The sequence below is a fragment of the Chrysochloris asiatica genome, unplaced genomic scaffold, assembly GCF_000296735.1.
Source record: "Chrysochloris asiatica unplaced genomic scaffold, ChrAsi1.0 scaffold00042, whole genome shotgun sequence".
Classification (NCBI taxonomy): domain Eukaryota; kingdom Metazoa; phylum Chordata; class Mammalia; order Afrosoricida; family Chrysochloridae; genus Chrysochloris; species Chrysochloris asiatica.
The window spans coordinates 7,980,746-8,005,301 of record NW_006408560.1 but is presented as its reverse complement, the minus strand read 5'-3'; the positions used below and the strand labels follow the sequence as shown (position 1 = coordinate 8,005,301).

Genomic DNA, 24,556 nt, shown 5'->3' with positions numbered 1-24,556 from the left:
ATATGCAATAATGGACATAATTACTAATAGAAGGGTACTACAGAAGAGATCATTGTTCAGTGTCTTCAACTTGGTTCTGACCCATAGAAACCTGTATAGGGTTCTAAGGAGTGCTGTTAAGCTTGAGCCATCAACCTTTCTGTTCAAATGACTTTGAGGACCAGCACATTAACCCACAGCACCACACACCAGGACTCTAGAAGTGATATATAAACAAGTTTATAAGGGATAAACTGGAACACAAAGAAGTCTAAGTAAATAAAGGAAAGACTATTGCCAAGGCCTGAAGGCATTTGATACAGAGTCAGAACTGTATCCTGAAGTTCTCAACCCTTGTCCCACTCTGAAACAAAGAAAAAGTGTACACGCCCATAGTGCCAGTAACTCAACTAAAGGTGTTTTGGTAGGAAGGAGAAGAGAAAGATGAAGAGAGCATAGGATTAATTTCTTTGTGCAGTCTGGTTTAGTTATGTCTTTAATGTTTATAACCAAAGGACTCAACTAAAATAGACATTATCACCCTGGAAGCAGATAGAGTGAACAAAGAAGGACAAGGATGGGCAACATTAAGAAATGAGAAGAAAATCATTCTGCCACAGCACCCTGAGAAAGAATTACCAGAGACCAAAAAAATCGGTAGTGGAAGGCGTCACAAAAGCCAAGGGAGGTATTGTTAAGAAGACTGTCAAACACTATAAATGTCAAGATTTCGACATCTAGGTGGCTATGTTGTTGTTATTAAGTGCTGTCAAGTCGGTTCCAATTCATAGCAACCCTTTATAAGATTTCTGAGAAGCAGGTGGTGGGTTTGAATTATCAAACTGACCTTGCTATCTAGTGCTTATCCTGCAGCACCACACCAGGATTCCAAGGTGGTCAGAGGGTAGTGGTTTTCACTGAAGTGTTAAAACCAAAAGTCATAACACAGTGGGTCGAGGCAGGAAGAAGAGATGAGAAAGTAAAAGGAGAGATGGAACCATCAGTAGATGAAGATGTCAGAGGGTGGGGTGAAGAACGGATCTCTCCTAATCTAACCCTAATATAGAACAGATAAACTTCTTTTACATAGGAAAAAAGAGCCAGCAGAGACTGAAGCTAGAAGAGGGAAAGGAAGTAAGTAACAGAAGCACAGGAAGAAATGGTTTCAGAGCATAAAAGGGGTTGAGCTTGAATACCCCCAAGTTGGAAAGAAAGGCGGTTAAGGATGGCTTTAAACTGTTGTTGTTGTTAAGCACCACTGAGTCTCTTTCAACTCAGAGCAATCTTGTATAGGGTTTCCAAGGCTTTAAATCTTCACAGGAGCACAAAGCCTCATCTTTCTCCCTCGGAGTGGCTGGTGGGCTCGAACTGCAGACCTGTGGTTCACAGTCCAGTGTTTATCGCACGGAGCTGCTGCGTTCCTGGTTTGTGTTTTTCAAAATGTTTTATTGTGAGTTATGTGATAGTTTACATGGGAGAACATTAGCTTTACATTCATTCTACTGTATATCGTTTCAATCCCCTCTAAGCATCATCAACCTACCAAAGGTTATACCCTGCAAGCCTGCTCCCTCTGGTCTTTAGCACACAGCCCCTCTCCCTCTCTGAGGCTAGAGTCCCCAGACACTCCATCTCTCCACATCATTGTCTCTGCCTCCATCTCTGGCATCACTGTTTTTCTGGGTAGGGCCCGGCACTCCACTCTTCTCCCTTGATGGTCCCAGGGACCTCCACCCGCGGACTGCAAAGTCAACCACGCTCCTCTTTTTGCTATAAAACGTCTACCTTTACATTTCCAACCCTCACAGTCAGCCTGATAGTAATTATTCACTATTGTACCACATATGTGCTAGCCCCATCTCCTTTCATCAGTCCTGCCCAGACAGACTGGATACTACTCAGTGGAGTAGTATTTTCCGTGTCCTCTGGATACCTTCCTGGTTTACGTGTAGATATAGTCATTGGCAATGGGAGTGGTATAAAGGGATGAGATACGATAGAAAGTTTAGGTTGTTTTCTGAGAAACAACATGGGGGAGGGATGGGGGTTGATAGTGGGTTGAAGAGTGTCAAACATCTGAAATTGCTGTTGAGAAAAATAAGAAATAGATGGGTGAGCAATACAGAGGGCCCTGATAGAGCTGGAAAACATATATCCACAGAAACTCTAGATCAGTCTTCAGCATTCAGTTCCCAAGATAAGGTTTGGAGAAGGCAGGCAGGACCAAAATCTGAGAAGTGTTGTTGTTAATATGAAAATAAATAGAATGTGACCCAACTTAATTAGGACAGAAGATAAAGCTAGGTGAGGATGATAAACATGGAGAAAGTAAAAAGATAAAGGTATGACAATTAACAAATGTTAAGTTCTTTTAAATAGAAAAGTACATATCATCTGGGCTTAAGAACAGAGTTCTATTACTACAGATTCTGCCTAAGAACAACCAGGCTGTTTTAGTGACTAAGATTTTTGATGTCTGAGAAAAGAAAATATGACAAACTCACCAAACAATCACGCTGCAGGGTCTTACAAAGAGCATTGTACATATCAGCATCCAGAAAAAGACCATCCGGGATATCTTGTAAGAAGTCCAGGTCTTTAAGAGTAGGAAGAGGCTTCTCTCGCTCTTTTTGGGAAGCCCGCCGTTTGTAGGTTGAGCCCTTAAGGTCATATTTGACATGCATCTTGACTGATCGTGGTAAAAGATTGTTCATCACCACAATGCGAATGTTCTTACCACCTGCCTGTACACAATATAGTCCATAGAACTTAGGCAGCAAAGTCCGAGGGTTCTGGTTGAGGTTCTGAGGGCAGAAAAATAAAAAGAGCAGTGAAACTCAAGAACGTAAGTTGCCATCTATCCTCTTTGTCTTCTACACAGGATTCAGGCACCACCTGTTTGAAATTCAGGCACTGTTGGTCCTGCCTACCTTCTCCAAATGGAGCTCTGGTAGTGTAGTGGTTACTAACTGGGCTGCTAACTTCAACGTCAGCAGTTCCTCGGGAGAAAGATGAGGCTTTCTGCTCCCATAAAGATGTATAACTTCGGAAACCCTGTGCAGGGTCACTATGAGTTGGAACCGACTCCACCATACTTAACAACAACAACCTTCTCCAAACGCCATGTTTGTTTATAATTTTCCAGTGTATCTATCTCAATGATGTTATCACCCCCAAGCTGAGCTACAGGAACTAATCAGGATACTGAAATGTATGACAGATCTATTTCTTCAACAAAATCCTTTACACTGGATATAGTATCACATCTCCTCTAGAACTTCCAAGAATACATATAAGTCAGAGTGAGATTGAATACCATACTATTAAAGGTAATAACCCATCTTTTCCACTACATAGAAGTAAAAAACAGAAAAGAAAAACATCACTGAATCGTCCCTTTGGGCAAAATGTCTATGCCAAATAACACTTAGAACTGACAAACAAAACCCTTGTAGCCATTGAAAGATAAGAGATACGATGCAAAAAGCACAAAAAATAAACTATACTCTCAAGACTGAAGCACTGACATTGCTTTTTCCCACTGAAGACAGAGCTCCCCCAGCCTTGTGGACAGCACTGACAGCCAGGCCAGTCTCTTCTCCCCCTCACCATGTAGTATCCTGGAAGTAGCTTCTGCAGAAACTCCGCTTCTTTATGTTGGACTGTCTTAATGATGAATTCATCGTCACTGGACACATAGAAAAGGGAACCACTAGCCCCAGAGCTGCAGAGTTCAATCAGTGGCTCACTGCAAAGGGAGTACTAGGACCCAGAGAGAAGACAGTACAAGGTTCAGAGATACTAGAAATGCACAATTATGTTCTACAGAAAAACTAGAGCAAGACTGGGGACGAGTAGCTATGTATCTTCCTTTGGGAGCATCCCTCTGATATTGGCATCACAGAGTACTGAAATCTAGACGCTTACCAAGTAATCATCAGGCCGGATGCCAAATAACTCACGAAAGTAGCGGAATGCAACGGGTGCATATGTCTTGAAACGAAAGTCATTGTAATGATGAGCAGGGGTCAGGTTGCTCCCTTCACTGTGGGATAAAATAAAGAGAAGTCACAATTTACCAGTTTTGTTATCCAGGGAGTCCACCATTTAGAGTCACAGGCCATTACATCCCTCCTTCAAGAACCAGTGGGATGACATCAGTCAGTTACTTAAATGAGACAAAGGCACAGCGTGGAAATTAAGTCATGGACACATGAAAGATTCATTTTACCTCCTACCTGATGCATGGCTCATTCCACAGGCCAGAGGCTCATGGAAGGATCTAGGAGAGCATCTGTTCTCCAAACTCTCCAAACCCACTTCACCCCGATTTACCTACCTGAATTAAAATCAGGTTAAGGACTGGGTGGGCCGGTGACTAAATTAGCCAGGCCTAAGCCCCTAAGGCGCTGTGAGTTAATACGTCAGACTGCAAAGCCATTTGAACTGCAAGGTCAGTGGTTCAAACTCACCAGCAACTACTTAGAAACCCTATACAGGGTCGCTATGGGTCGGAACCAACTCAACGGCACTTAACAACAACAACAAAGCCCCTAAAGGAGTACTGGTGTGGTGCTGTGGGTTAAGCACTAGACTGCAAAGTCGGTTTGAACTGCAAAGTTGGTGGTTCAAGCTGACCAATCGCTCCTTGGAAACCGTCTAGAGGGACGCTATGGTTCGGAACCAACTTGACAGCACTTAACAACAACAAGCCCCTAAAATTACCGTGGGGTTTATAAGAAAAAGCCACATTTTCCAGGATATTCCCCTGAATATTAACCTCTGTACCTGGGGAAGAAGATACTCTCCACCACGTAGAAATCTTGCATGAGGACATCCCGCTCTGGTTTGGTACTCAGACTTCCTACAGTGTGAGTGATGCCTAACTGGATGGCACCTTTCAATGCTGATGAGGTTGTCTGAAAAACAGAAATGAGAAGTAAGTTTCTAGTATTAAGCCTAACCATAGTAACAAATACTCAGAGGGAATATCTGAAGGCAAATGCCCTTCCAGTAATTTAGAATAACTAAACTGGGGCAATCCAGTTTCCTCCTTGCAGTGTATGGTGAAGATACATAATAACAAAGATGAAACAATGTGTGACAGCCTCAGCTAGGCAAGGTGTCCCCTCCTATCAGCCTGCTTAAACATCTATATTTGGAAGATAAATTCTATCAAGAAAATAAGCTTAGGTTTTACTCCTAATGTTTCTGCCCCAGGATATCTGAGGTCTTTTAAACATTTTATTCATTTGACATAGAATACACTAACATTAACCAATATTCGGACTGACTACCTGGCTACAGAGGCTTCAGTTCTCTAAGGCAAGGCATGAAGGCATGATTAGTGTCCCAAGGATAACGGAGTGGCATAATGAGGAAGAAAAGCATGAAAGAGTCAAATTATTGCCGAAAAGGAAATATTTACATTTAGAATTAGCATACAAGAGTCCCACTCTTCCGACCCATGGTACCATATCAAAAAGACTAAAAATGTACTTCCTCCATCTTCCAAGGCATTTCAAGTGGCTAGCTAGTGGCTACTGTATTAGACAGCACAGTATAGCACATTTCAATCACTGTAAAAAGTTCTATTAAACAGTTTTGCTCTAAATGATTTCCTTCATCTCTAATCCCCACCAGCTATTACTTGTGTTTCTATTTTGCTCTCATTAGGCATTAAAATTATAACTAATTACTTACAACACAATTGCCTTCCCAGTAAGACTAAGTGTTCATAATATAAAGAGCTCAGTATATGCTTGTTGAATTGACTTGACCTGAGAGTCTATTCCATAGTAAGGTTACCTGGACTGAGAATTGTTGTTAAGTGCCTTCGAGTCGGAGCCGACCCATAGCGACCCTGTACAGGGTTTCCGAGGGTGTAAATCCTTACGGGAGTAGAAAGCCTCATCTTTCTCCGGCGGAGCGGCTGGTAGTTTCGAACCACTGACCTTAAGGTTCGCAGCCCGATTGGTAACCACTATGTTACCAGAGCTCCTTTGGACTGAGAATATGGGTCAGTTAACCTGTGCTATTTGGACAATACAATAAAGGCAGAGAACAGACACAAACTAACATGGGCCAGAAATAGGCCATATAAGACAATCTACAAATGCTAAGAGGAAAGTTGAACACTGTCCTTAGGGAAGTCTAACCATCTTCAAATTTGCCCAGTACTGTAAAATTTCTTTCCTGTTTTATCTTCATCAGTTCAATTTTATCTTTCCAGCTACTACTACTATTTCTCCACAGTTTGATGTCTTTCGCTCAAAAAGCAAGTGTTCCAGTCACAATCCGACAGCTGAAACTCCAATTTTGAAAGCGAGACAGAAAGAAAATCACTCAAAAATTGCTGCCTATTCACTTTATCTCCATCCAGTACCAGAAGTTAGAAAGACTTCATGTGACATGGTTCCCTATGGCAAGGTAAAAATGGCTTTGAGGGTCCAGTTATAACTTTACACTTAGCAAGCAAACTCAGTTTTTTCAGCTCAATGAAACAGCATCTAGCACCAAATTTGCCCGTTAACAACATTCTCATTTCAATACACATATACATATGGAGGCAATTAACCCTTTAAGTAGTAAATCCTAAAGTTCAAATTGTATGATGGCTACTATGCAAAAGCTTAGGTTATCAAGAAATGGGGTAAAATGTGGATAATAATATAAGAGGACAAATCTATCTCCACTGAGCTTCTGGAGTGAGATGACAAAGGTTCCACCCAGACACACCTTTTTATATGTTGTCTCTCCTGTGGAATCAACACCCCGGTGGCCTATTTTCTTAATGGGCATGCCAGAAGCACCAGGCACCTTAAAAAAAAAAAGAGCCAAGATTAATAACAGTTCTCACATAATACAACAAACAACTACACTAATGGTACAGCATCAAATCAAAACACTCAACCCACACATTCTAGGTTGTTGTTGTTGTGTGTGGTCCTGAACCTTATTCACAATCATTCCTATGTTTGAACCTACTGTTGCAGTCAGGTCAATCCATCTCATTGGCAGTCTTCATCTTTTTAACAGACTCTCTACTCTATGTATGATGTCTTTCTCCATGAACTGGTCCCTCCTGATACCAGGTCCAAAGTATTTACAGGACAAAGTCTCGCCATCTTTGCTTCCAAAGAGCATTCTGACTATAATTCTTCCAAGACAAATTTGTTCATTCTTCTGACGGTCCAAGGTAAATTCATATTATTTTCCAGCACCACAGTTCAAAGACATCAATTCTTCAATAGTCCTTATTCATTGTCCATCTTTTGCATGCATATGAAGCAATTGAAAATACCATGGTTTGGATTAAGCACATTTTTATAAGAGTTATATTGCTGCTTCCCAATGAATTAACTGGCTAAAATAACAGAGAAAACTCTAAGGAACAGATCTCACTCTTGGTTCTCATGAAACTGCTGTAGAAAATAAAAAGGAGTATCACTGAAGTAGAAACTGGAGAGATTGAAAAATAGCACTCCTAGGAAACAGGATTTCAGTTTATAAAAGCAAGGTAGGTTAAATGCAGAGTTCTACAGACTCCTTTTTTCACTAGCTTAAGAAATTAATGTCCCTCTTATCCCTCAAACGCTCAACATAATCCAAATATTAACTGCTCAAACTGAATCTACTAACAGATATGATATCTGGCCACTGCCAAATGTAATTATATATCCCAAGAATTACAATGCAGAAAAAATAAGATGGCTCCTCTGAGATAAGCGTCATAGTGCCTCAATGAGATTCCATGAAGATGACATGACTTTGTCATCCACCCACACATATCCTGGAATTAGGAACAAGACTAGTAGAGCAAAGCCTGGAAGGCTATTTCCAAAAGCTAAGATGACAAAGCAACAGACATGACGACACTCTTGATGATTTCAATACTCATTAAGTTAGTAAACTAGAAAGCAAAGAGGTTACAGGAAAGAGGATGTCACAATCTTATGACCTAATATTCAACTTCTACTTTTCTTGGCAAGGTCCTTAGTACCAGAAAACCCCGACAGATCCAGGAAGATGTTTGGGAGGAAAAAAACCTAAATCCCAGGCCAAAACGATCAGCATTCTGAGGTGCCTTTCACAAAACTCAGGAGAGAGGCAAGAAATGAGACGAGGGTTAAGTAATACTCCTTAAGAGTGGAACCCTACCCAGAAGGAGCAGTGATGCCTGAGATGGAGACAGAGACAATGACATGGAGAGATGGAGCTGTTGGGGACTTTAGACACAGAGAGGGAGAGGGGGGCTGTGTGCTGATGACCGGGGGGGCAGGCTTGTAGTGTATACCCTTTGGTTGGTTGATGATGCATGGAGGGGACTGTAACCATAGCAATGAAATGATATACAATAGGATGAATGTAAAACTAATGCTCTCCCATGTAAACTATCACATAATTCAAATAAAACATTAAAAAAAGAAAAGAAAAGAAATACTCCATAGGAAGAAAGTTAAGACCTGCAGAAAACAAAAACAGGAAATTTCAGTTTCTGTGTAGTTAAACAGAGTACTTCTTCATATTCAGTGAAGGTATGGGACTAGGAGGCAGCAACAGCAAAGCAGTTGAAAGAGCTGGTTTAACTGTCAGACTGACTGCCTCAAGTTTGAATCCCAGTCTCACCATTTATTAATTAAGGGACTTCTGGCAAGTTATGTTACCTCTAAGTCTTACTTTCTTATCTATAGAACAATAGTACCTACACCTCACAGGGGTTGCTTTCAGGACTAAATAAGAATATCTATAAAGGGAAAGGTGTCCTGGTGGCACAACAATTAAGCACCTGGCTGTTAACCAAAGGTCATCAGCTAAAACCCATCAGCTGCTCAGTGGTAGAAACATATGGCAATTTGTTTCCATAAAGATTATAGCTTTGGTATGGACAACTGACTATGAGTCAAAATCAACTACACAGCACACAATAACAACAGTGTAAAGAGAACTTACCACAGTCTTTGGTATATTCAAAAAATGCTCAATAAATGTAAGCTATTAATAATGTTCATAATTGTGGTTTATTATTGAATTTCTCTTGTCATAGTCTATAATTCCTACCAAACAACATTTCTGTCCTTCAGGGTCTGGGAAAGAGAAGGTGGGAGAAGACACTAGATAATAGGAAGGCATGATTCAGCTGGATGTTAGCAGAGTTAACAGTAATTGTAAAAACTTGAAACTCTAGCATGTACTTAAAATGAGCAATTTCAGAAGCAGGAGGGGGATCTTACTATCATCAAAGAAGAAATGCAAGGAGTGGAGCTTGTCCTTTGGACCCTGAGACCCTTGTGCATTGAATCTCCTCACCACAGGGAAAGAAAGAATAGGAACAGCAGCAGTACAACCAAGAACCAGAGCAGTGGACTTCCCGGTCCACAAAGCAGAGTGACTCTTGCAGGTAGAGTGGGGTGCCTCCAGGCACTTACTTAATTGCAGGAAAGTTTGCTAACCCAAAGAGCTAGAGCCAAGTGCCTTCAGGCTGAAGCTTATGATGGAGTGGTGCATGCTATGGGCATTTTTCAGCTGGACCAACCTGTGCCCTAAGCATTTCTGACCCCGAATTATTACATGTTATTTTCACTAATGGAGTCCTGGTGTGGCGCCATGTGTAAATGCACCAGACTGCAAAGCCATTTGAACTTCAAGGTCAGCAGTTCAAGCTCACCAGCTGCTCCTCAGAAACCCTATACAGGGTCGCTGTGGGTCGGAACTGACTTGACATCACTTAACAACAACAATTTCCTATGAGTATGTTGTCTGGGTTCTGTGTAGCAATTGCAATGAATTACTGAACCCAGTGGAGTTACATGGGAGAAATGGTTAGTGTCTCATATTTTTGCAATAAAGGCTGTTGTTGTTTAAGTGCCATAGAGTCAGTTCTGACTCATAGCAACCCTATATAGGGTTTTCCAAGCAGCAGTTGGTGAATTTGAACTGTCGACCTTGCAGTTCAAACCGACCTTGCAGTCCAATGCATGAACTCACAGCGAGTGCCACACCAGAGTTGTATAATTTCAGGTCTGTGGGTGGCATAATCAATTTGCAATTGGCTGCTAACCTAAAGGCTGGCAATTTGAATGCACCCAGAAGACAGACCTCGCAATCTGCTTCCATAATGATTACAATCATGAAAACCCTATGAAGCAGTTATCTTCTAACACATGGGCTGTCAGGAGTCTGAAACAACTTGATGGTAACAGGTTTGATTTTGTTGGCTTGTGTAATTTCTATCCTAGATATAAAAACTTCCAAAACCTCAGCAGAGGGGAAGTAAGAATATCATAAACAGGTATCCTATCTCAGAATCAATACGAAACTCACCTCAGATGCCATGGGTCTCTTGGTTCCAGATGCTGTTAAAAAAAATAATAATAATAATATAATTACAAGTATATATACACTACTTATACAATCTGTCACACACACTAAAAGAATCAGAGTTTGAACCAAACCAAACATGACAAGATGCTGCCTCTTTGCTCAGTGATACCAGATTCTTTTGGACGGGAATGTTAAATACTGACTCCTCCTCCTCTGCTGCCACATTCATAGAGTCATTATGCAAATTCCATTTTTGTGTAGCCTCTTTTCTTACTCATGTATTAATATTTTCTCTGGGAAATATAACTCTGTTCTTGGTATATTTAATCAGTAAAGCCCTGGGTCACATGTGACATCATGGCTGAAAGAGAAAGGGCTTAAGACTTACTCTAGACTCATTGGGAAGTATGGGGCTTGATTTATATTTTTTTGCTTTTAGAGCTAAAAGTAAGAACTTTTTATGCCTATGTATCGAATCATAAATAATAATTGTGACATTTAACCACAGACTTAACCTTTCATGCCTACACGGAATAAATACTTAGTAAGTAAATTTTAAACCATCAAATTCCTATTGAGCTGACAGCAAAAATCAGTCCTGGAAGGCTAACCACTAGGCTGGTGGCTCAAACCCACCAGTGGCTCCCTTGAAATCCTATACAGGATCGCTATGAATAGGACTGACTTGACAGCATTTTAACAACAACATTATTAGATTTATTTTAGGAAAGACTGCAAAAAAAAGGATATTTAGAAAGTGCCTAAAGATCATATCCACAGAAAATCTGCTCTGAAAGGTTAAACCAACTCTGAAGGATTTGCCATCTCTATAATGTTCAAAGCATGGTAAGAGACAGGACTTCCTTCCCCTCATGCTGAAGAAAGTTGGTCTTTATCTAGAAAGACTGAGATATCACTTCAACTTAGATCTAAAGGCTTCAAATGGAAAAAAGATTAGCTATATTAAAAAAAATCTAAAAGGAACCCAACTGGAATGGGTACTCAATAATATAAATTAATCTAATGAACAGAAATACCTAAGTTTCTATCCATATATGGTGATTATTGGTAAAGCAGAAACAGACACAAAGGTCAATCAGATAAAGCTCTCTAATTATGACTGCTTAAGTCAAATAATTAAAGGCCACTTAATTTCAGAATACAACTGGGCTTAGAAGAGACTAGATAGCCCTTAGTATTAATGGCCATAGACTTATGGTGTTAAAAAGCAGAGCAGCAAATGTCTTCCTCAAAATGAGGCAGAGTGCCAAAACAAGGTAACAGATGGTTTTTATCCCTCCTCCAACATTGCACCACCACCCCCAAAAAATGAGCAAGAGAAATGTCATCTAGCTGTTTGAAAGATAAGCTGCATAGAATTGACTCAGCAAATTGGAAAAACTGACCAGTTTTCAATACTACCTCTCTCCAGCAGAACCCAATAATCTATGCCTTTTCTAAAATGAAGGAGCCCTGGTAGTGCAGTGGGACAAGCATGGGCTGTTAACTGCAAGGTTAGCTCAAACCCACCAGCCACTCCACAGGAGAAAGGCTCTCTACTCCCGTAAAGATTTATAGTCTCAGAAAACCCTGAGCAGTTCTGCATCTGATAGGGTCGCTATAAGTCAGAGTAGACTCAATGGCAGGGGGTGTGGTTTTTTTTTTAGGATGATTCATCTTCAATCTGCTTGACTTCAGCTAGATGAAAAACTAGGTAAATTTAGGAATGACACCATAAGCCAAGCTTCCAAGGAACAATAAGCCAGGTCAACACAGATTTTATGATCAAAATTGCTACTTACTTTATAATATCTAAGGTGTCAACAAAACATTGTTGAATTTATTTTACAAGCTTTTCAGCTGAGTCAACACCCTATGTTACATCAGGCAACTTACTCTACATAACTAAAAAGAAGAAGAATTTCTATCAGAAAGCTTATGTGAAGATTAAATAAGAAAAACCTAAATATTTTAGGTACTTAGAAAGTGCTATATAAATTTGTTGCTACATGTGTGCTGTCCAATGGGTTTCTCTCATATATGGCCTTTCTGGCCTTGGGTTTATAATTCTGCCAAAATTGTTGCCTAGGCCACAATTTTACAACTGTGGTCAGTATATTATGCACACGTTAAGTGCTGCTGATTTGGTTCCAACTCAAAGCAATCCTGTATAGGGTTTCCAAGCAAGAGCTGGTGAGTTTAAACCACCAACATTAGCAGTCCAGTTCCAGTGCTTATCCTATAGCGCCACAACACACACCCAAAAGGACTAAGTGACCTTGAGAGAATTGGTCAACTACTATACAAATTGAGTGATTGTGGTTTATGAGGGTATTGCACAATTCCTGGTCTGGCTGGGAGGACCATACCTTGAAATTGAAATATAAAGGGCAAACCTAATCTCACAGAGGCTAAGGAGGACCTCATTGTTAATAAGGAGAATCTGGAGGAGAGTATGTCCTGTGCTGATAAGCTCTTAGACCCAGGAGCGACAGAGAGAGAAAGCTGTAACACTGAAGAAAATGTGAGCAGAGGAGAAATGGCAATAAACACAGCCAACCCAGCAGTGGAGAAATGGCTGCAACAGTATGAGCAGTGAGAATCACAGGACCAGCAGATGACTGTAGTGGGCTTTCTGACCCAAAGTGAGAGAAAGAGCTGAGTACCTTCAGACAAGAGGCTTGTTAGTTGAGTGGGGTACCTTTAGGCACTTGTCACTGTTGCTAAAATATTGTAACACTTGTCTAATCAGTGCAGAAGCCTTGAAGTCTGCAGGCTGACACAACTATAGAAAGCTCGGCCAGTTGGTGTCACCAAGAAAAGAGCTATTGGCTGGTGTGGTAAATAGAAGGGCCATCAGCTGGTGTGGTCAAGAGAAGGGTTGTTGGCTGGCATGCTGATAGAAGGGTCTATAGGCAAAGTCAAAAGGAGTTGAGAACCATCTTGGTTGGAAGTTGTCCTGATTGATAAACAATATGGTGTCTTCTGAGTTACAGCCTAGTAAGCCACAGAATCACCGAGTAGTGTGTGGCCATAGCAATTACTATATTCAGCAGAGAAGCAGCATGTGCCATGGGGAAAATGGCTGGTATCAGAAATGGTAAAAACACTGGAGTGGATATATATTTGCCCTCAACCTCATAAGACTCAGCTTTGTACTGATCCTATTTCTCACTCTTCTTGAAGTCAGACAAATTTAGATACTACTAGATTAGAATGGGATTTCTAATGCAAAAGCAATGTTAGACCCATTGTTGGTTAAGTACCATGGAGTTTATTTCGTCTCATAAATACCCTGCACAGGGTATCTGAGGCTGTAAATCTTTATGGGAGCAGAAAGCCTCATCTTTCTCCCGCAGAACGGCTGGTAGTTTCGAACCTCGGACCTTGAGGTTAGCAGCCAATTCATAACCACTACGGTACCAGAGCTCCTTGTTAGACCCATAGCAAGGCCTAATGATCAATTACTTACATCTACATCAAATTCCAATTAGCATCCCAAAGTACTAGACTCTTCCCAAAACCTTCAGTATTCCCCACTTTCTCTCTCTCTCTCACACAGCTAAACTATAGAGTATGATTCTCAATGAGGAAGCCAGGAGGCAGGCTTGCAGTGTGCTTTGAGTTGAATTGAAGATAAACATCAGTTCTAGATTCCTTGGTCAGCACCTGGCCTATCTCTTTCTCTTTTACTTCAGAGAAAAGGGTTCAGAGGGGATCTGAGAGAAACAAGAGGCAATATTAAGTTCCATTTTGTTACCTTTCAGCTAGTGTATGGTCACCATTAATGTTACCAAAAGAAACTATTGTAATGAATACGTAGTTGGTTTTGTAAAATTCTATCATGATTTTTGGCATCATTTCTATCACCAAGGTATTATTTTCTAACAACTAATCTTCTTTATTTCTAAATTTCACAGTCCCATCATCAGTAATTAGCAATGCATCTTGATTAGGTTACATCAATTTCAAACTGCAAAAATCAAAACCCACTGTCATTGAGTCAACTGCAACTCACAGTGATCATTTCTTCATCTTTGGCATTACTGGTTGGCACATAAATTTGAATAACAGTTATTTTAACTAGTCTAGCTTGTGCTATTGTTAAGTACCAGAGTCAGCTCTGACTCAGTGACCCCATGCACAACAGAATGAACACTGCCCAGTCTTGCACCATCCTCCTCAGAATTGAGTTTGAGCCCACTGCTACTGTCACTGTGAAAACCTATCTTATTGATCTTCCTCTTTTTTGCTGACCCGCCAACTTTACCAAACACAATGTTCTTCTCCATGAACTGGTCCCTCCTGAAAACATGTATAAAGTATGAGAGACGAAGTCTCACCATAAAAGCTTCTAAGGAGCATTCTTGATGTACTAATTCCAACACAGATTGGTTTGTTCTTCTGGCAGTCCATGGTAATTTCAATATTCTTCTCCAACACTGTAACTGCAGCAATTCTTCAAAGTTCTTTTTTATTCATAGTTCAACTTTCACACTGCTTACATGGCTATTGAAAATACCATGGCTTGGATCAAGCACACCTTAGTACCCAAACTGACATCTTTTGTTCTTCAACACTTTAAAGAGGTCTTATTATGCAGCAGATTTGTCTAACGTAATACCATCATTTGATTTCTTGGATGCTTCTTCCATAAGTGTTGATTTCGGATCCAAGCAAAACAAAGTCTTCAACAATTTCAATCTTTTCTCCACTTATATGAATGTTGTTTATTGGTCCAGTTGTGACGATTTTTGTCTTCTTACAATGAAGTACAATCCATGTTGAAGACTGTATGTAGTCTTTGATCTTGATCAATACGTATTTTAAGTCACTCTTTGCTTCCAGCAAGCAAGACTGTATCATCTGCATTTCGCAGGTTGCTGATGAGTCTTACTTCAATCCGGATGCAACATTATTCTTCATATAATCCAGCTTCTCGGTTATTTGCTCAACACATAGATTCAAAATGGTCAACATTAGTCCATTTCGGCTCACTACTAGGATATTGATCTGTATGAATTTAATTTCATTTTTGAAAAATGTATAAATAACACTTTGACCAAGAGAGTAGAAGAAGCAACAAAGACCATGAACTTTCTTGACTGAAGTTTTGCCTAGGACATGAACCAAGAGAGTCAACCTATTTATTACAGAAGACAGAAGAGCAAACCAAAAAACAAAATTAAAGCCTAGAGAACTTGACCAGTTTCAATGACTGGATCAGGTTTGCCCAAAAATTCAATGAAGAGCCATACAGAGAACCTGGTATCATCTACTAAGATCTGACCACTTGCAATTGGGCTTGAAGACCACAGTCTTGAGAAACATGGTCAGTTGGCATTAAAAATAAAATCTTTGAGGACAGCTGGAGTCATATATTTGTGAACAACCATCTAAAATACAATTAATGGTATCTTTCTGTCAAGAGCAAAGAAGAGTACTAAAAAAAAAAAAAAAAGTCAAAGATCAAACAATTTGTCCCAAGGACTAAAGGACCGCATGAACCACGGCCTCCATTAGCCTAAGACCAGAAGAACTAGATGGTACTACCACAACCCACCCCTCTGGTAGGGATCACAATAAAAGTCCTGAACAGAGTGGGAGAAAACTGCAGAAAATTCAAAATCATAAAAAAGAGACTGGTGGAATCCTATTCATTATTGTGTTGGAAGTCTTAGCAAGAGGTATAATGAAAGATAGGGAAATTAAAGTTATACAAATTGGCAAAGAGGAAGTAAAACTCTGTTTGCAGATGATATTATCCTATACATAGAAAACTCCAAAGACTCAGCTAAAAAAGCTACTAGAACTAATTAGAAGATTCAGCCAAGTAGCAGGGTACAGGATCAACATAAAAAAATTAGTTGGATTCCTCTATACTAATAATGACAGCGCTGAAAAGGAAATTAGGAAAGCAATACCATTTACAATAGTCACCCAAAGAATGAAATATCTAAGAGCACAGATGACATACAGGACCCTATCCAGAGAAACAGCAACACCAGAGATGGAGGCAAAGATGATGAGGACTCCAGACTCATGGAAAGAGAAAGTGCTGGCAGCCAAGAGGCAGGCTTGCAGAATGTGCCCTTTGGTTGTTAAAATGATTATATATATTCCTGAGTGTTTTTGTGTACGTTAAAAAAAAAAAAAAGAGGTAATAGAAGCAAATTCTGTTGAATGATGGAGAGGATTGTAATCATCGCAATGAAATAAAATTTTATAGGATGAGAGTAAAACCAATGTTTCTCCCATGCAAACTATCACTCAATTCACAATAAAAGCTTTAAAAAAGAAACCCAAATTGGTAACTGGGTCACTGAGTACAAAGATACTCAGAATAAAGATATTTTCTCTCTCCAAAAAAAAAGAAAAAAGAGACTGGTGGTGGAAGCATCTTTCGACACTCTTTCAAACTGGAACGTAACCTACTCCCAGGAATCACCTTTCAGCCAAAAAGTAGGCCTACAAAGTGAACAGTAATATTTATGAGGAAAATGTTCCTCTGAACAGTCAACCCACATAACCAAAAGGTGAGCATTTTTTTTAAAAACAAATTTCAGAAGACATGGGCAGAAAAGATAACAAACTATTACACAGGAGGAAGTGATAATAGTACTTTTACACTGAGGGGTTGAAATTAATGTCACAAAACATGTATAAATTATTCAATGGAAACAAATTTATCTGTAAGCTTTCACCCAAACCACAAAAAATGTTTAAAAAAAAAAGACCATTTGGCCCAAGGCCAGGAGAAAATGCCTACTGAAGAAGTTCATGAGACTAAAGAATACCAGGACTGTTTTGTTGTTGTGAAGTGCCATCGTGAAGCCAGTTCGGACTTATCGCAATCCCGTATAGGGTTTCCTAGGAGCAGCTGGTAGATGTGAATTGCTGAACTTGTGGTTCACGGTCCAGTGCTGACCCTACAGTGCCACACCAGAAATCCAGGACTATGTTGTTGTTGTTGTTGTTGTTAGGTGCCATTGAGTTGGTACCGACTCATAGTGAGTTTATGAACAGCAGAACGAAACACTGGCTCGATCCTGGGCCAACCTCATTACTGTTGCCATGCTTGAATCCATCGATGCTGCCACTTGGCCAATCCATCTCGTTGGTAGTCTTCCTCTTCTCTGACCATCCACCTTACCAAACATGATATCCTTCTCCAGCGACTGCTCCCTCCTGACAATATGTCCAAAGTATGAGAGACGAAGTTTGGCCATCTTGGCCTCCAAAGAGCACTCTGGCTGCACTTCTTCCAGAACTGATCTATTGGTTCTTTTGGCAGCCCATGGCACTTTCAATATTCTCCTCCAACACATTCAAAAGCATCAATTCTTCTTCGGTCTTCCTTATTCACTGTCCAGCTTTCGCATGCAAGTGAGGCTACTGAAAATACCATGCCTTGGGTCAGGCGCACCTTAGTCCTCAAGCCGACATCTTTGCTCTTCAACACTAATATGTCATTTGATTTCCTGACTGCTGCTTCCGTGAGTGTTGATAGTTGATCCACTGAAGTTGTCCTTGACAACTTCAATCTTTTCTCCATTGATAAGAATGTTGTTTATTGGTCAAGTGGTGAGTTTTGTTTTCTTTACATTGAGATGAAATCCATACCGAAGGCCATGCACCTGTTTATTTCACTATTATACCTTCTCTTCTGTAAGTCCCTAAGCATTTTATAATTATGGGAGACAATGCCAGAAAAAGGGGAGCAGGGAGAGGAAAAAAAAAAAAAAAAAGGAAACCAACTTAGGAGCGCAACACTTGGCTTGGTAATGTCAGTTTGGCAATGTTTAAGGAGAATTAGATTCATCCCTATGGATAAGACCAGAATATTCTACAGTAGAAAATTTGTTTTCTAGCATCTCTGTGAAAAATATTATCATCCCACAAACTTCTCTTTCCAAGTGGGGACTGAATGTGTGTGTATACATTTTGTTGTTGTTGTTAAGTGCTATCGAGTCGGTTCTGACCCATAGCAACCCAGAATAGGGTTTCCGAGGAGCGGCTGGTGAGTTTGAACTGTCAAGCTTGCGGTTCAAATTGACTCTGCAATCCAGTGATTTTGGGACCTACCTCTTCCCATCCAAGCCCAAAACTCTGAACGATCACTATTAAAATGTCTACATATCATCAGTCCACACTAGGAAATGTGACATAAGCTACAAGATGTTGTTGTTGTTAAGTCCCATCAAGTTGGTTTCCAAGGAGCAGGTGGTGGATTTGAAGCTACAAGATAGGAAAGCACATTACCAAGAGGAGTAGGTATCCTTACACTCAGCATATAGCCTAACAGCTTTACTATAAATACTACAGAGAGGAACCTAGACCAATTTCTCACTGGCTCATTTTTAATACACCTCAGCATTAGAGTTCAATGCTAAATTATTTGTTGCTTTTTCCCCCCATCACTTTCCCCATGCATTTCTACATTTTTTAATTTATCCTTTATGTTGACTCTAAGACTAAACTGAAAATGTGATACATTTTAAGAAAGGTTATTTCTCTGAACAAATAATTTATATTTGTATAGGACTTTAAAAGCTGCAGTCCTGGTATGACAATGCAGGTTAATGTGCTGGACTGCAAGTTGGATTGAACCGCAAGGTCAGTGGTTCAAGCTCACCAGCCACTCCTCAGAAACCCCATAGAGGGTCACTATGAGTCAGAGAACCAACTCACCGGCACTTAACAACAACAACAATAATTAAAAGCATATAAACATTTCATTTGGCCCTCCAAACAATACTATGTTGTTGTTGTTGTTAAGTGCCATCTAGTCGGTTCCAACCCATAGCAACCCTGTACAGGGTTTCCGAGGGTATAAATCTTTACGGGAGTAGAAAGCCTCATCTTTCTCCCGCGGAGCGGCTGGTAGTTTCGAACCGCTGACCTTAAGGTTCGCAGCCCGATTCGTAACCACTACGAATGGCAACTATTTTTCACTTACAGACTTATGAGACGTACACACCAAATGAGAAAAAATTATGAACTTGTGAGACATATCCACCAATGTGAGAAAAAACACACAAAACTCCATAAAAGCATATTTCTGAGACAGGAATCACAAAATTAATTAAACAAGTATTGTAAAATTTCCAGATGTAATTATGTTAAAAATCCCTTTACCACACACACACACACACACACAGTCCTTATCTGTAGAAATACATTTTGAAGTATTTATGGAAAAAAATCACATAAGGACTGGGCTTGCTTCAAAATATTCCAGAAGTAGAGATTGGGAAAGTATACATGCAATGAAAATGGAAAAATGTTGGGCAAAATGTTGAAACTAGGTGATGAGTACAAGGAGGTTTATTATACTATTCTATTTTTGTGCACCCCAATTTTTTCATCATAAAGTTTAGGGGGATATTAAGTTTAGAAAGCAAATCTGAATAATTAAATATCTTCATCTCAGCTGACTTCTTTCTGAAAGTTTTTCTTAGGGAAAAGTAAGCATTAAGGTAGAACTTCTATTACTGAAATTATTTTTATATCCTAGTAAATTTCCAATTCATACCCACAATTTGTTCCTTTCATGACTGTGGGACTCCAACTTTATTAATAAGCCATGTACCAAGAAGCATTCTAAGCAATTATCTTATGTTGCTTTACTGCAAGCTGAAAAATAAAGCCAAAACAGGCTGCATAGAAAAACAAACAATAATGTTTCAAACAACTTATTTTTTAATGGGTCAGATGATAGGGAACCAACCACAGTAACTTAGCACCCAATTCCCCTCCATGAAAGAAGAAAGAACACAAAAGACCTAGAAGAGCAAGAGTGTACTCATTTTGGAAATTTTTTTTTTTTTTCATTCTGGCAAGGTCATCTGGGTCAAGCTCAGTCTGGGTAAGCATCTATAGCTGCTAATGAAAACTGATTTTTAAATAGATGAAGCTGAGAACTTAGCTCCTTTAGCTGCAAATGCAGTTATAAGTCAACAGATCAATAATCATGTACACCAAAACAAATCCACTGCCACTGAGGTGATTCCAACTCACAGTGACCCACAGGGCAGAGTAGGATTTTTGGGACTTAATCTTTGTACCAGCTGGTGGGTTTAAATCTCCAACTTCGTAGTTAGCAGCTCAATGCCTAATCCTCCACACTAGCAAGGATCCTTAACCATTTATATCAAAAGGGGGAAACTATCATTCAGAAAGGAACGCTGATGATTTTTACCCTAACCTTTTTAATAAATAAGAATACAGAGGAACAGAGAGATTAAGGGATACACTCAAAATTACAGAGCACAAGTGGCCTCTTTCCTCTAAACCACCTTTGGTTTCCAATTTCCTGGCAACCTGGGACAAGAAAGGGAACTAGTATGATGTAATAAATTAAATAAATCCAGTACTGCTAATGAACAATGTTGTTGTTAAGTGTCATAGAATTAGTTCCAATTCATAGCAACCCTATACAGGGTTTCCAAGGAGCAACTACTGAGTGTGAGCCTTTGACCTTATGGTTCAAATTGACCTGATAGTACAGTGCCACACCTACAGCGCCATACCAGGACTCCTAGTGAACAATACAAACACAAATATTCTTCCCAAGAAAATCTAGTTTTCGTTTTCACTGATAAAGGACTAAAATCATAGTTCTCTTTTAGGTCCTCTCAATGAAATTAAATAACTACACTCTATTCAGGACCCATGGTGACACAGTAGAGTTTAAAGCTTTATGTGGCTAATTGCAAGGTTTACAGTTTGAACCCACCAGCTACTTCATGGTAAAAAAAAAAAAAAAAAGGACAGTCTACTTTCATAAAGCTTCATAGCCTTGTACAACCTAAAGAGCAGTTCTATTCTGTCCTATAGGGTTGTTATGAGTCAGAATGGACTTGATGGCAGTAGGTTTGGTTTTGGGTACACTCTTTTCATCTGACAGCAGTCATCAATGTCAGCAAAAATAGTAGGAAAGTACCTTTCACTTCTTTAGAGATCATCCTTGTTCTGAACCAGAGCAAAAACTATCTTATTGAATCTGATACTTAAAAGGGCAGTTCTACAGTTTGCAGATGTCAAGGTCTTCCCTAGTAGCTAAAAGTACTTTTTTGTCTCTGTAATACCAATTAACAAACTTAAAGAAAAAAAAAAAAAAAAAAAAGAATTCCAATCATCTGAATCCTAGTGTGGTTCCCTGGGCTAATGTGCTGGAATCCAAAGTTGGTTTGAACCGCAAGGTCAGTGGTTCAAGTTCCCTAGTTACTCCTCAGAAACCCTAAATAGGTCACATTATGTGTTAGAACAGACTCATAAGTGCTTAACAACAACAACAAATAAAAAGCATTATTGATAGGCAAACTCTTTTGTGGGTTTTTTTTTTTTTTTTTTTTAGGGACCTTGGAATTGATTTCAAATTCAAGTATTAATCCTTAGCATAAATTCACATTGAATTTTAAAACATTTTCTGGAAAAAAATGATTAATAATTTTGCATATTTGCAGAAAAGGTTTGATTTTTGTTGCCTTTTAGGACAGATGATAAAGTTCCCTTTTATATTATATACTCCTCCTTCGCCAAGGAACAGTAAGTACCCATGCATCAACAAATTATTTAATCTGGCTTAAAGTCAAATTAGTTCACACAACACTTTCAACTTTCAGATTAGTGAGGAAAGCAGTAACAACAGCATAGTGGTAGAAAAGTGGGCTTCAGTCTGAAATCAAAACATCTAAGTTTGTATACTGGACCCACCATTTACTAACTACTAACTAAGTAACCTTGGCAGATAGATTAAAACATCTCTAGGCCTTGGTTACCTCATCTATAAAATGGGGGGGGGGGTGGGGGAGGGATAACACATACCTCAGAGGACTGTCATAAGAATTAAACACCATAATTCATGTGTAGTATTTAACATATAATAAATATTCTATAAATGCTAACAATTATTATTATCATTATAAACCCCTCTACAGGTAGAAAGGGTCAAGGGAAATGAGAAGTGCAACAGAAAGGAAAAAGGAAAAAAGCTGAGTTTACTGAAGCAAAGGAAGCAAAGATATAGGATGATAAAACACAGTTGAATGATTCATATCATAATTTAGATCTGTGAGAAAAGATACTTGTATGTTACAATTGCATTTTTTTTGGAGGAAGAAGGAAAAGCAATATGGAAGCTATGTCAAATAATGCTTGTGAGACAGCCACAGCCTTCTCAGGAGAAGAATGCATGAACTACTGCTACAAAAATGTCTGCAATTGTTATGGGGAAGAGGAGCTGGCTGCTAGTTACTGTGAGCTCATGCTTTCTTCAGTTTTCTTCAGCACAGATACACATCAGATCTACCTCTCTTAAGGTTGACCCCACAGCATAATAAGCTGAAACCTAAATGAGGAAAAAAAGAAAGTTATCACTTATTTCTGAGATTCTACCTGCTTATAGTAGATTAAGAATATATTTAAAGTACTCTAAGATTTAAAATTAAGACTAGGACCTGGCCTGATCCCTAGTACCATATAATCAAATATGAGATGATTTTTTGCAGTTCTAGACAAATATGCAAGAAATGAGAAAATAACAAGTCTGACAGAAAAATTCCATGAATGATCACAAAACTTGTACCCAAACCATTCTACCCTGAAATAATTTCAGACTGCAAAGAAAAATTCAGGAATAAGACTTCTTTGTGTGCAAGATTCTAACCTTTAAAACCAAACAAAAAAGTATACAAATACATTTTAGTTGAGGACACTCTTAGAGGGCTATTTGACACTGTCTAACAAAAGGAGCTCTGCCAACCTCAAGGTCAGCAGTTCTGAAACTACCAGCGCGGGTGAAAGATGTGGCATTCTGCTCCCGTCAAGATTTATAGCCTTGGAAATCTTGTGCACAGTCCTTGGAAACCCTGTGCAGGGTCACTATGAGTAGGAACCGACTCCATGGTACTTAACAACAAAAGCCTTTCAAAAAAATGCAGGCATACTTTGGCAACACTGCAGGTTCAGTTCTATATCACACAATAAAGAAATTATCACATTAAAGCAAATTACACCAATTTTTTGGGTTTTCCAGTGCTTATAAAAGTTATGTTTATACTATATTGTAGGCCTCTAAGTGTGCAGTAGAATTATTTAAAAGTCGGAAATACTGTTGAAAATTACCAAAATGTGACAAAAAGACAAAAAGTGAGCACATGCTGTTACGAAAATGGTCCCAATAAACACACCCAATACAAGGTTGCCACAAACCTTCTATTTGAAAACAATGCAAAATCTGTGAAGTGCAATAAAACAAGATGCCATCGGAAACCCAGGAAAGAAATGTGAAGAGTACTGCTGCTATTTATGGGAATTGCAACTAATATTACACAAAATAAAATGTGTATAAATTGTTGAATGAAAAATGAATTTACTTTATAAACTTTCACTCAAACCACAATTTTTAAAAATAATAATAAATATGAGGCAGTGTCAAGAAGTTTGTGGAAGAATTCTTTTATCTTTTAATTACAATTTCCACAAACTTTTTAAAGCCCTCTAAGTATAATTTGGAAGGAGCTCTGGAAATGTAGTGGTTACGAATCGGGCTGCGAACTTTATAAAGTCAGCAGTTCAAAACTACCAGCTGTTCTGCGGGAGAAAGATGAGGCTTTATGCGCCCGTTAAGATTTACAGCCTCGCAAACCCTGTACAGGGTCACTATGAGTTGGTTCCGACTCCACGGCACATAACCATAACCACCTGTATAATTTGGGAGTCCTGGTGTGGCGCTGTGGGTTAATGCGCCAGACTACAAAGTCCTCTGAACTGCAAGCTCTGTGGTTCAAGCTCACCAGCTGCTCCTTGGAAACCCTATACAGGGTCGCTACAGGTCAGAATCGACAATGGTATTTAATAACAACAGTATAATTTGACAGAGCAGTCCACTCCTAAGACTTCATCATTAGGAAATAATCAATAAAGTGACAAAAACATCCTAAGATGTTTATTGCAACATTGTCTGTAACAGCTATAACTGAAGAGAATTTAAATAAAAACAATACAAAACTAGTAATACAAATTACAGTGCAGCCATAAGACAGACTACTATATATATTCCTTTTATGTATCTTCATTGTTGTTGTTTCGTGCTATCAAGTTGGTACCAACTCATAGTGATCCTGTATAGGTTTTTCAAGGAGCAGCTGGTAGATTTGAACTGCCAACCTTACTGTAAAAGTCCAGTACTTATCCTACAGTGCCAGATATCACAATAAACTGTGAGTGAAAAGGGGTAAAAAAAAAAAAA

At 39.2% G+C, this 24,556-nt stretch overlaps 1 protein-coding gene across 2 annotated transcripts in view; it reads right to left on the bottom strand.

Annotated features, from left to right (window-relative positions):
- Positions 1–24,556, bottom strand: part of PIP5K1A (phosphatidylinositol-4-phosphate 5-kinase, type I, alpha) — a 45,199-nt gene that overhangs the window by 10,169 nt on the left and 10,474 nt on the right. Inside the window, exons 2-7 of one of the 2 annotated variants that reach the window (XM_006861406.1) lie at positions 10,303–10,334; positions 6,718–6,798; positions 4,768–4,898; positions 3,907–4,024; positions 3,589–3,741; positions 2,484–2,783 (exon numbers count right to left, since the gene is read on the bottom strand). In XM_006861406.1, coding sequence (XP_006861468.1) covers positions 2,484–2,783; positions 3,589–3,741; positions 3,907–4,024; positions 4,768–4,898; positions 6,718–6,798; positions 10,303–10,334 — 815 coding nt within the window. Of the gene's footprint in view, positions 1–2,483; positions 2,784–3,588; positions 3,742–3,906; positions 4,025–4,767; positions 4,899–6,717; positions 6,799–10,302; positions 10,335–24,556 lie in introns of those variants that run through there. The other variant, XM_006861407.1, reaches the window with a different exon arrangement.